General features: G+C 38.9%; 1 protein-coding gene across 2 annotated transcripts in view; it reads left to right on the top strand.

Annotated features, from left to right (window-relative positions):
• Positions 1 to 12,902, top strand: part of rab11fip3 (RAB11 family interacting protein 3 (class II)) — a 35,708-nt gene that overhangs the window by 10,776 nt on the left and 12,030 nt on the right. For both annotated transcript variants that reach the window (XM_030122190.1, XM_030122191.1), the window contains exons 3-5: positions 5,539 to 5,615; positions 8,104 to 8,276; positions 12,475 to 12,675. In XM_030122190.1, the coding sequence (XP_029978050.1) occupies positions 5,539 to 5,615; positions 8,104 to 8,276; positions 12,475 to 12,675 (451 nt within the window). The remainder of the gene's footprint in view (positions 1 to 5,538; positions 5,616 to 8,103; positions 8,277 to 12,474; positions 12,676 to 12,902) is intronic.

Here is a 12,902-nt window from a genome sequence, read left to right as displayed (position 1 = left end):
ATCAGCAAGAATCTGGCGATACGATACAAATCACAATACTAGGATCATGATACGATATATCACAATATATCATGATTCTGTTAAAAAGGCAATTTTTTGTTTGTTTCTTTTTTTTTAAATGATTATTTCCTTGAAGAATTGAATTACACCAGAAATATGCAGAAATACTAAACACATTTTTATTTGATCACAACAGGATCTAATGCTATATCACAAAATTTTCCTGTGTTAAAACTTAAATTCTGTTTTACAGACATTACAATTTAAGATCCTGTTCAAATCTTCATATTCTATTAGTTCAGAACTAACATCAGAACATGATTTTAGTGCTATCCCAACAAAGGAACTAACATTATTTAATAAAACAGTGTTAAATAATAATAAATAAAATATAAAGCAAAAAGACAAACAAAAAAACAAAAATGAACCTCCACAATATCTGCATGTGAATAGATACCTAAAAATATTGATACAGTACTTTTTAATATCAATACAGTATTGTGAAATGAAGTGTCGCGATATATTGCAGAACTGGTATTTTCTTACACCCCTATTTATGTCTCAAATGACTTTTCGTCTGAGCTCAGGTAGTGAACTGGACATGATGTACTTATTTGAGTATCACTGACACCAACACCAATAGTTTTGGTGGCAACAGTTTGCACGCTAGTTCTGTTGACATAGTATTCAGGATTTGGTGACATCACTGTGATAGTGCACTGCTTGCCTGAATCTGCTCAGCCTATTGATTTGTAGCTCTCTTTCCCAAGGATTTCTAGGTTGCACAGCTCCTGTTACTCAGGCCATTAATAAGTAATGCACTGGAAAGCATGAGATGCATAGACACATGGGCTGATTGGCGTGGTTACAAAGAGGGAGTGGGAGAGAGATGGGTTTGAGTAGAGTTCTAAATTATTTACTCCCCTCTCTTTACCCTGTCCTCTCTGTATCATTTCTCCCTTGTTTCTCTTTGTTTGCGCCTGTGTTGGAAAGCCACACAAAGAAAATTCAGACATGTCTATTGTGTAAAAATACTGTAAAAAAAACAAAAAACAAACTACTAATGCCACTTTAAAACTTCTGTAGTATTTTATATATATACACACACACACACACACACACACACACACACATACACACACAGTTTAAAATAAGCATCTTAATATAGTGTAGACAAATGTGTATGGGACTCGTGACGTTCTCAAACTGTGAGTAACCATGATGTCATTGGTCTTACAGAGTCACACTGTTTTAGAGCAGTAAATGTAAAAATGCTCTACTGTGATGAAAAACATCAATGCTGGAGCAAATGTGTGTGTGTGTGTGTATACATACATACATACATACATACATACACACATAGATATATATATATATATATATATATATATATATATATATATATATATATATACACACACACACACACACACACAGGGTGGGGAAGCAAAATTTACAATGAACATTTAGTTGTTTTTTCTCAGCAGGCACTACGTCAGTTGTTTTGAAACCAAACATATGTTGATGTCATAATCGTACCTAACACTATTATCCATACCTTTTCAGAAACTTTGACCATATGAGTAATCAGGAAAGCAAACGTCAAAGAGTGTGTGATTTGCTGAATGCACTCGTCACACCAAAGGAGATTTCAAAAATAGTTGGAGTGTCCATAAAGACTGTTTATAATGTAAAGAAGAGAATTACTATGAGCAAAACTATTACGAGAAAGTCTGGAAGATACTATTAAAGAAGAATGGGAGAAGTTGTCACCCGAATATTTGAGGAACACTTGCGCAAGTTTCAGGAAGCGTGTGAAGGCAGTTATTGAGAAAGAAGGAGGACACATAGAATAAAAACATTTTCTATTATGTAAATTTTCATGTGGCAAATAAATTCTCATGACTTTCAATAAACTAATTAGTCATACACTGTCTTTCAATCCCTGCCTCAAAATATTGTAAATTTTGCCTCCCCACCCTGTATATATATCTCATCAGATTTATAAAACTGACCATTATTCATACATATAAATCAAACTGAATTTTGCAAGGTGAATGTTGCCATTCACAGCCATTTAGGGACTATTTATATCATAGTAGTTCTGCATATTCTGTATGTAGTATGAAAAAGAATGTTAATGCCTTCCGATCAGAGATCCTGCCCTTGAATAGGATTCTGTGAAGCCATGCTCTGACTCAGCTAATGGCTTCATACAGGTGTCATTGTGGAAAAAAACAAGAACATTTCAACATATTGTTATTCTCATGGTCTGAGTGAAAGTCGAACTTCTGCATCTACTCTTGCCTGTCTTCACAGGCTGTAGAGAATTTACTCTGTGACAAAAGATTTTCACTAGTTACAGGTGTTTTTAGAATGAGGGGGGTTAAACATTTAACTATGGCTTGCTATATGAGTATTGAAACCATGTATTGAATAGGCTAAATTATTCCAGACTGATCGATTGATAAGTGCCACTATTATCAGTCCTGCTAACAGTACAGGTGAAATAAAAAAAGATAAATAAAAACAATTTCCTATTTATTATTGCTATGACATTTTAAGATGCCAACTTAGTTTCTGATTTTAATGTAGATGAGAGTGCGCTCTGTTGGGGTCGAGGCTGTGGGGGGCAGCTCTTTCACATCCTGCAGCGCTGTGCAGTACACACACATATACACTGTTTCTACTTTGCATGTAAAGACAGAAACATGAGCAAGCTTTTGAAACATATAGCAGATGCCCAGTGTATACAGGCAGCCTGCCTAGCTCATAGTGTATTTTGTTTGTTATGTATGCTAGCAGCCTGGAACACGGACTGATGAGAAAAACTGTTTATAGTTAGTCTTTTGATTTGGACAGAAAAATAGAGAGCTGTAGGAAGAGATGTGGGTGTATTTTTCTTTTGATTTCCCCCTCATCTACCTTGAACAGTGTATTTCAATGTGTGTTAACATTAGCCTTCTAACCAGTGTTTCCACTCAGAGACAAATCCACCCTTGCATTTGGATTTCCTCAACTCTGAAAGCTCCATCTTTGGGCACCACTACCTCAGAGTCTTCTCTAGAATATGTAATTGCAATTTTGAGCCATGTTCAATTTTTCTCTGGCCTGGGGATGTCACTGAACGTTCCATCCACACTCAATCTTCTCTCCATTCTCTCCTTCCTGTCCATGTCCTCCCATAACCCCTCGCTCGCATTTGACAGCAGGTAGAGTTAGACCTAGATGTGGGAGTGAATGTACCCTTGAATATATCCTGGGATCACTGCTGTATCTTGTTATAACTCTATTTTCTGTGAGGTAAGCAGTGCAATGAATCAGATATTTTGTGCTGAAGGACAGGCTGCCAGCAGAGTGTGAAGATCAGACCTCTGCTCCCAGGTCACTCACACACCACTGACAGAATTCCAGTGTGATTGTCAAGTTAGTGTACAGAACTTTAGACTACTTAACAGCTAAACTATCAATTCTTTGATCTACCCATTTAGTTTTCTGTATTTGTTTATGCACCTTTCTACTTATCCATGTCCCAAACCGTTGTAGTGTAAATGTAAGCTCTGAAACAGACTGAGCCTTTCCATTTTCTTTTTGGCACCACTTATTATTGGTGAAGGGGGGGCACCTTTAATAAAGACAGGCCTGTGGGCTATGCAAATACCTTACCCCCTGTAGAGGCTGTGGCATGTCTGGAACAACAGACATTAGGTCCTGTCATATATTGAAAATATTCCAAGCGCCTGCAGGTGTCAAACCGAACAGTTCGTTTCTCGAACACAGTCAGTGTGTTCTCATTTCACTAAAACCAATTCCAGTGTGGGTGAGTCAAGGAGCTGCATGTTACATAAGTCTGGGGGGCATATAAACCTTTGGGTGAGCTGTCTGCTTTTGGAGAATCCTGTTTGTGTTCTGTTCTCTCAGCAGGGTGCTATTCACAGCTCTGTTTACTTGATACAGGAGCCACAAAGCCTGCTGGGACTTCATCGTACTGGTCCTTCTTAGATTACACTGGTTGATTTCAAGTGCTTTTGCCTGTAAATGACATACAAGGGCTGTGTCGCCTCCCTCTTTATTGTTTTATCCTTCCAGAAAACACTTATAACACGACACACTATAACCCTTGAAATACGAGTTTAGACGTTGCATCATGTTTACTCTAACACAAAGCTCAGACTGCTGACTGTAAATATGTCGAAGTAGGGCAGTGAGGACAGGAACATTTAAATGTGCTGACTGCATACTTACAAAACAAACCAAATGCATTCGAGGCAGCTTTATCAGCTCATCAAACATGGATCATTACAATCTGTTAATAGCAAAGTCACCTTTATTCTTGGCAAGACGTTAATTAATCAAATGTATATTTGTTCCTGGTGAAACAAAAGGCAATGTTCAAAGTGCTACTTTCTGGTTTTAGAGGTTATTGAAGAGGATTAGAAAAATGTAATAAAAATAACATTGGATGTGGATGACTGAAGAAGTACCAAGTTTAAAATATATGCATTAAATTGTTGTTTTTGGCCAGTTATAGGAATTGAAGAATTGATTATGCAACCAGGACTATGATACTTCAGTGTTGATAATGTTGTTTTTTTCCATTATTTTCAAAGAGGCAAATTTGAATGTAAGATATTAATTGGAGTTGCTTATTATCATCGCAAAGGGACAAAACAAAATGTGACTCGGTATGTTTATACTTGTCTCTTCCCTTTTAGATTTTATGGACATGGTCATTAATTCATTTATATATTGAACATTTTATTCCTGTTCATTCTTGTTTGGTTGATTTACTATGGAGAAGACAGCCATCTCCATTGTTGCTCTCTTTCTCAGAAACTGTTCCTCAACACATCGTGACTGTTCTAATCTCTCCTTCATTAAAGTCGCATCTCAAAACTCAGCACTAAAGAACTACTTTTAATTTGTCAATAGCATTTATGTTATATGATTGATGTGTGACATTTATGTTTGTTACATATGGTACTGTTTTCACGTTGTCTCTAACCTATTGTACATAACATTACTGATGCTTTTATTGCTTTTCTGATTTTATTTTTCTTTTGGTGACATAAAGCGTCTTTGAGTTCAATGGAAATATAATAAAGGCCAAATAATAAAATATATCAATAATATTGTTATTACTGATTTGTTACAAGTTAAAAAATGAACTAAAATACTCAGAGATTGTTTCATAGCATTATCTTAGTTACACTGTTTTTGTTGCATTATTTGGAAGACAATAAATAAAACCAGAGACACAGTCATGCATAAAGTAAAATTTTAGATTTCTGTGTCATTGTCATTTTCAGTATTCTATTAAATACTTCCCAACAAGCTTTAACGGACTGTGTTCTTCTATACTCGAGTCAGCAGCCTGCTGTGCAACGTGCCCTCTTTTTTTCTTTTTTTTTCTCACAATAGATGTTTGTTTGTATAAGGACACTGGTAATCTCTATCCGAGCCTTGTATGTTTGCTGTCAAACTTATTATGTTTATTCTGCACACATTAAGCTTGTCATGCTCCTGTTGTATTTGCAGGTCCAGAGCCACCGCTTTACAGTGTGAACTACAGTCCAGGGGATGGAGCTGTGGGCTGTCCCGAGGAATACGATGAGGTGAGGCTCAGTACAACAGGCGATCTCAAGCTGTGTATGTGTGTGTGTGTGTGTTGTTGTCCTGCCTTCAGTTCCCGTTGGTGTGCAAAGCAGCGCAGCGTAACGGGTCACAGGCTGAACTCCCTGTGCACTCTCACTCTTCCCACTGTAATTCATGGAGTGGCTTGCAGAGCTATCATTACCACTCTGTGAATATTCCACAGACTGAACACCCGGGTTTGGCTGACACTAAATAGCATCTGGCAGTCGAGGCTAGAGAGTATTCTTTGACAAATATTGAATTAGCTGGAATGTGCGAGAGTTTTTACATGTGTGCAGACTTGTGTTTTTACAGTTGTGGTTAGCATATCTGGAATTCTTGTCTCCTCTTGTGCACGAAACTTGTATATTTAACCATCATTGTTGCTTGCCTAGGGAAATTTGAAATGTTTCTGCCATTGTGTGTGCTATAAGCACTACAGAGTTATGACTGTAGATTGTTTAAATGCGCCACTCCAGCGCTACCCTCACTTGTTATGGTTAAGTACAGCAAGAGTACAAATGTACTGCCTTGTTTTTATTCACCTCACTAGTTGTGCTAAAACTAAACACACAAAAGACTTTGGTGCTGCAGCTTATAATGTGTTATCTATCTGTGGTCTGAATCACAGCCGTCTATTCAAAATTCTTGTCTAATGTGTCTTAAAGATGATAAAGCAAGTGATGTAATCCATGCAATCATCTTCTGTGGTTTTTAACTGTTGTAAATTAAAGATAAATGCAGTTGTTTTGTCTGTTCTGTATCTTTGTTTGTTTCCTGAAATGATGCCCATCTCACCACATTGTTTAGAATTGCATCAGTTTCAATGCCACATGTGCGTTTCTACCACACTGAGGAGAAAATAATTAAACTGATTTGAAAACATCATACTAAAAAGCTTCTTGGCTGCATAGAAAAAGGCATGTAAATCTGAACTAACAATACAATGTCAAAAAAGATTTTCCACAGAAACGTTCTGGTTGCTCTGGCTGCTGTTTACTGGAAACCATAAGCAGAGTTTCGGGGAAGTTTGTGCATATGTTTGAAGTAGATGCCACACCTGTGTCCGTGGCCTTGTTTTCCCCCCTGAGTTTTTGGCAGAAAGGGGTTCCTCGCTTTCAATGGCTGTGCTGTTCTAGCCCTGTTTGCTTTCAAAACAGGCAAGGTGAGGCTGTTCAGCTGAAGCCTGGCAGAAAAAGACATGCAGTGCCCTGTCCTCCCCATTTTCCTAAATTTTCTCAACCTTCTTTAACTTTAATTTCCTGTGAGTATTTTTTCCCCTGTTAAGAACCATTCAAAAGCAGTAAAGGCAACTTTTCTTATTATATTCTGTGCTTTTGTTATTGCTCCCCCAGCGTTGGTTTTCTTCTGGCACACAGACAGATATGTAATGCCCTCATTTATGGTTCTGTCTGACACATGCAGGCAATATATTAATGATTTACACTGTCACTCGGGGCCAGGAAGTGAATGTCCTGGGAGGCACAAGATTAAACGGCTGTTCAGCTGATCGTAGTAAGTTTCAACTTGGAACCGACGGCCAGTAGTTGTAGTAGTTGACAGAGCATTACAGACCTCTGCTACTCTTTGGACTTTGTCTCCACCCCCCTGACCACCCAGCGGAACGAGGTGTTACAGTGTTTTCCATTTTCTAACATACTCTCTCACTCTGTGTAAGAGTAAAGGTGAGGACGCACTGGTAGTAGTGATCAAGACGCTTCATGGCAGACCAGTGAGACCGGGAAGAGAGCATGGTTTTGGGCATGGTGGATAGCCCTCTGGGCCCAGCTTCTCCTGATGCTTCATGTAGACTGGTATAATATACTTTCTAACACAACTCACCGGTCTTACTTTCCTTGTTGCCTTTCCAATCAGGACACCAGTAAATGGGACTCCCGTTGCTGAAAGCATTTTTGGCTTATATTTGTTTGTGGATTTGTGTTGAGCATTTGGTAGTTGTTGCTGGGAAAGCTCTTGGCTTTCTCAATTTGTTTGAAATTGTTGCTTAGAAGTGTTTCTGCAGCAGGTTTTGCTTGTAACAGCCATCTGAAATACAGCAGACTACCTCTGAAGTCTGTTTATGATCTAATTTGTTTGGATGATGGTGTAATTGGTGTTAGTACTTACTGGTTGGACTGGAGAATCTAAAATAGGAAATCTTAGTAATGGCTGTTATGTTTATCCCTTGGATTAACCTACAGATTTCTTGAGTATAATGCCTTGTTTTAAATAGCTGTCTTTATTAATCACTGTGTATATTTTTGTTAATCTTTATGAAGAAAACAGCCTGTTGTGGAGCCACAAAGATTTTAACGGCAGCAACTATTATTCTATACTGTTTTGATATACTTTGTATATGCTGACTTTTGATTTTTTTTGTACACATTCATTGAATTGTGTATCTTTGTGCTTATGACTGGATGAGCATCCTATAATTAATTAAACATTATTCTTTTTTTTTCTATGCAGCAAAATGAGGTGACTGACAGCGCATACCTGGGCTCCGAGAGCACTTACAGTGAGTGTGAGACCTTCACTGATGAGGACACAGGCGCCCTTGTACCTCCTGAGATGCATGAGGATGTGGAGACCGACAGTGGCATCGAGGCCACGCTGCACGACCCTGAAGACGGTGGAAATAGGTTAGTATGAACTTGATCCAAAGTGTTACATAGCACTTCAGTTCCAGTCAGTTTATTTAAACAGATGAATACCTGGAGATATAAATTTGTCTCTACAGAAATGAGAAGGCAGAAAGCGGCCCTGAATGACTTTTGCCATACATGATCAGTTGTAATCCACTTGTCATGTGAATGAGATCAACGCAAACGTCATAATACTGCTGGTAATCACAGCGGCTACAGAATTTACTGTAAATGTGAGTTAAACCTCTAGCTATGGGTTAGCCCTGCCACAACCCTTTCTCGCAGATCACATGGGTTTCAAACCCTGCCTGCCCAGGATCAGAGACTAACTTGGGCTCTATTTGGGTCATCAGACAGACAGATTAAGTAGAGTCAATAGGCCACCACTACTGACCTATGGCCTTGAATGCCCACAGATACAATGTTCCTGTATTATTTCCCTATCCTATTCCTTAACTGCTCAGTGAATCTATCTGCTCATGTACTTGTACACCGTGTCACACGACACATAATCCAGAGTGATACTGACTAATATTGTTTTTGTATTACTGAAAAGAAAAGCTCATTCAGAGATAACTGCACAGTTTAAGGCCTTGAACATGGAGAGGTGTTCTAGAAAGATTTATCCCACTTGATGTGTCTGAAGTGGCTCATTTCTTTCAGCTGAAAAACAACTGATAATGGTCCTTCTTTTCTCTCAGGGTAAAGGCCTAAGTTGTTCACAATCTCAGTTTTGTGGCTTATGGCTTGATGTTCTCTTATGTTTATGAAGCCTGATTATATCGATTGTGAGAGCAAAAGGACCTTTTCTGAAAGCAGGAATGGAAGTTTTTGAAAGTACATTTGTCTCAATTAATAGGTTGGCAATGTGCGATTACTTCAGTACTGTTTTAGCTGTGTTGTTAAATGTGAGGATTGAGTTTTGCTCAGGCACAATTTCCTGTAAAAAGTATTCCACTAAACAAAACGTGTGATTTCACTGTAATCACAACATGAACATGTGTATTTTGTGAAAATGTAGGAAAAGATGATTACCTGGCAAAAAACAGTGCAGCACTCCAAAGTTTCAAAAAAATGTTTCACTAGCACACAAATTCTTTGAGCAAGAGTACTTTTGTATTACGTTTCTGATCAATCGCAGTTTTGTCTTGGTTTTACAGAGTTGAATATATTGGGTTCTGTGATTTTTGCAGTAACTAGAAAAGTGTTGCATTTTATTGCACCAGGACAACATGAAACATAAAAGTCTGAAAACATTTGATTAGTTGACAAATGGGTGATGCATTCAGATCCTTTGGCCAGTTGGTTGAGTCTCCAGGTGTTTATCAGATATCCTCATATACTTGGTGTCAGCTGAATGGTTAGTTAATGTATTATACATTTTCCTCATACATTGTGGTCCTTTTTCTAGAATGTCCCTGCTTGCCTGAATGTACCAAAGACATTTGCAACCTAATCCTTGTCTTAATCCTAAATGATTTCTCTTCTGGTTAAAGACCAATAGCTACAGTTGTTGAGGTCTGTATGTCTGTACATGAGTGTTGACATAGTATCTAGGCCAGGCGCAGGGAGGAAGTGCCGAGCGCTGAGGTCTTATCTGCTGACTGTGTGACCTGTCTCTCTGGACTGATGATGGATTGGGGTACTCTTGCCTGGCATAGATGTGTTTGGACTTCCCATTCCATGACTGAGCCTTGAATTCCAGGAAGTGTTGAGTTAGCTCTTTTTATTTTGTTGTTTTCCCTTTTTTTTCTTTGTGTGGCAAGGGCTAATCTCACTCACTTAGACCATCATCCTGCTTAGAGTGTGACTGGAGCATAACACTCATATAGCATGACTCTGATGTCTGTATTTTCTCTTTGATCAGGCTTTTTTCCAGAGATTTTGGAAACTTAATGTTGAGCAAAAACACCCTCTCAGTCTTTGACGTTATCTATTAACAGTCTATAATGAGCAATTAGTTCAAATGACAGAGCTATTTTCAGTGAGTAGCTCTACTGTTTTTAAAGCCTCTTTAAAGATTTAATGGCCTTTCAGAGGGGGAAAAAAATATTAGCCACTTGCGATTGTTCACTGTCGATCATCTCAAATGAAGGAAAAAATATTACATCAGTTAACCTTAACAGGAGGCCGGAGACATATTCAGGGTAGGAGTGTAGGCACTGGACTAGGGATTAAGAATCTAACAGGATTAGCCTCCCCCACTCTCCTCTGCCTGTCCTCCCTGTCCTCACACCCATTTGGCCTTTGGATGGTCAGCAGGACTGTCTGTTGGCCGTTGCTTAGTCTCAAATCTGATTAACCCTCTCATAGTCAGCCCTCCTCAAGTCTGTGGGCTGGCACAGCCTAGTCGATGCACTACCAGTCATGTGGCACTGAAGACTGGCAGCTCATTAGGACCACAGGTTTTTTTTTTTTTGTTTCAAAGGGCCAGTCCTTTGGTGGTTTGCTCCAAACTGGAGTGCTGTGGTTTTGTTACTAATTGGTGTAACCTGTGAAACTTCAGGATTCCACTCTGGTTGTCTGGAGTTTTGACTCCTGTTGCTCCAAGGCTCCAACGCCAGGGCAGCGGAGGGCGTTTAAGGATGCGTTCGCGCTCCTCACCGTCCCTCTGTTTGAGGGACTTAAGTATAGGTCCAAGTTGTAAGAAGCTGAGTAAAGGGTAAGTGATTTCCAGAACCTCTGTGTTACTTTTTAACCGAATCAGTCAAATGTTTGACAGGACTCACTGTACTGAAAACTGCTTTTAGTTATAGTTTAAAGAAACTGAAGAGTTGTGTTTTTTGAGTATGGTGGATGACATAGTGATGATTTTAATTGCTGTATTTTTTTGTCGAGCTCATTTAAGTAAATGTTTGACTCCATATTAAACCGATGATTGACAGTGTTCTTGCAGGCAAGAATAATGAGCCATGTCATTGTATGCTGAGAAAGCAGTAGTGTTTCTGCTGATATGGACATCCTCATCCTGTATGTTTAAGTCACCTAATAGATCCTGTTGGACAGTAGCAAAGACCCAGCTTTCCAGATTTCCTGAGTTTATTTACTGTTGTTTATTACTCTTGTAAATGAAAAAAAAAAAAAAATCACAGCACAGGCTTAGAGATTCACCCAGTTTGTTTTTGTTCAGCTGTATAAAACCCAGCCAATTTGAGATTAATCCGGTTGTTTATTGTTCAGTTGTGTAAAAGCCAGGCAATTAGTGAGTCGCAGCCCTTTCCCTGAGCACCGTTAAGGACATCACATAAGCTTGACCTACATCGAACCTCCATGAACGCTCCTCTCACATGTCTGAACTGTTGCCATCTTGGTAACCAGTGAAGCACAAAACATGTTCTTTCAGCCAAAGCAGCCAATTGGGATTAATGTGAATTAACAGATTACCTTTGAAGACAAGTGATTGTCCAAATTGTCCAGATTGCCGCTGTCCTCAGGGGAAGATTAATTGTACTTGTTTGGGATTTATTGCCAATTCAGTTTGACGCTTCTACGTCCATGACACCAACAGTTGCCAACATATATAGAGCTTGGTATCCAGTCACTAAAGCTTAAATACTATGGCAGTCTAGTCTGAAATGGGCCCTGCTTTACTGGTAAAGCCTTTGGTTTCATAAGCCTGAGTTCAGACTTAAGATTGATTATGAAACGCGTTAGAAACTTACATCTAAGTGCAAAGTGCTGATCTGCAACCTTCTAAAAAACTGCCCAACAATAAAATGTTTCAATTGCAATAGTTCTTCTTACTTACCTAGGGCTTGTTGCAGCTAGATTCATTCATAGGATTTTAAAGTATGAATGAGGATAATAATAGTAAGTTACTTGCAGCAATAGCATTTCTACCATTAATGAAACATATTAACATGAAAACATTTGATCAGATGTTTCTCCATTCTATTTCACAAGCAGATTTCTGTCGTTTGAGGGGTTTGTGTCACCTTTACGCAGAGACAACACTAACTATTGAGACAGGTTTTGTCCAGGGGAATATTTCATAGTGACAAGTGTGCAAGAGACCCAGCAATGGCCCTAAAGAGATTGTTCTATTTCTGTGCCGTAAGAGATTAATTATGGTCCACTTGTTACCGTCCAACCTTGACACATTTACTCCTGTTTTTGGTTGGAATATTAAGATAACTGCATTGTTGTTTTGTATCAAGTGAATACACAAAGCATTCCATTCTTGCCTTCCTCTCAGGTTTTCACTAAACTCGGAGCTCCACAACCACTCCCTGGTGACGGTCATTGGTGGAGAGGAGGAGCACTTCGAGGACTTCGGGGAGAGTAATACCTCAGAGCTGCTGCTGGAGACCAGTGTGGAGGTGACTGAAGGGGAAGGTGACTCCCCTCTCATACAGCCCCCCGAGCAGATCAATGGCTCCGCACTGCTTTCACCCAGGTATGAGCGTGTCTTCACTAAACAACTTAACTCAAAACACACAAACTCAGGGTAACGGAATCAATTCAGATGAAGACTAATTAAATGTTATGCGTATTGAACTGTGAACCTCTGTGTTCTAAACTTGTATTATTTCATTTTGTTTTGAAAATGGGATGATTCAGCTGATGTAAATGTTAATTTGATTTGCTCTATCTGGTAAATGGCAAAAATTTTTAACAGCCCAT

Source organism: Sphaeramia orbicularis, chromosome 19 (genome assembly GCF_902148855.1).
Source record: "Sphaeramia orbicularis chromosome 19, fSphaOr1.1, whole genome shotgun sequence".
Taxonomy (NCBI): domain Eukaryota; kingdom Metazoa; phylum Chordata; class Actinopteri; order Kurtiformes; family Apogonidae; genus Sphaeramia; species Sphaeramia orbicularis.
Note: the sequence above shows the minus strand (reverse complement) of the source record. Positions and strands in the feature narration are given on the sequence as shown.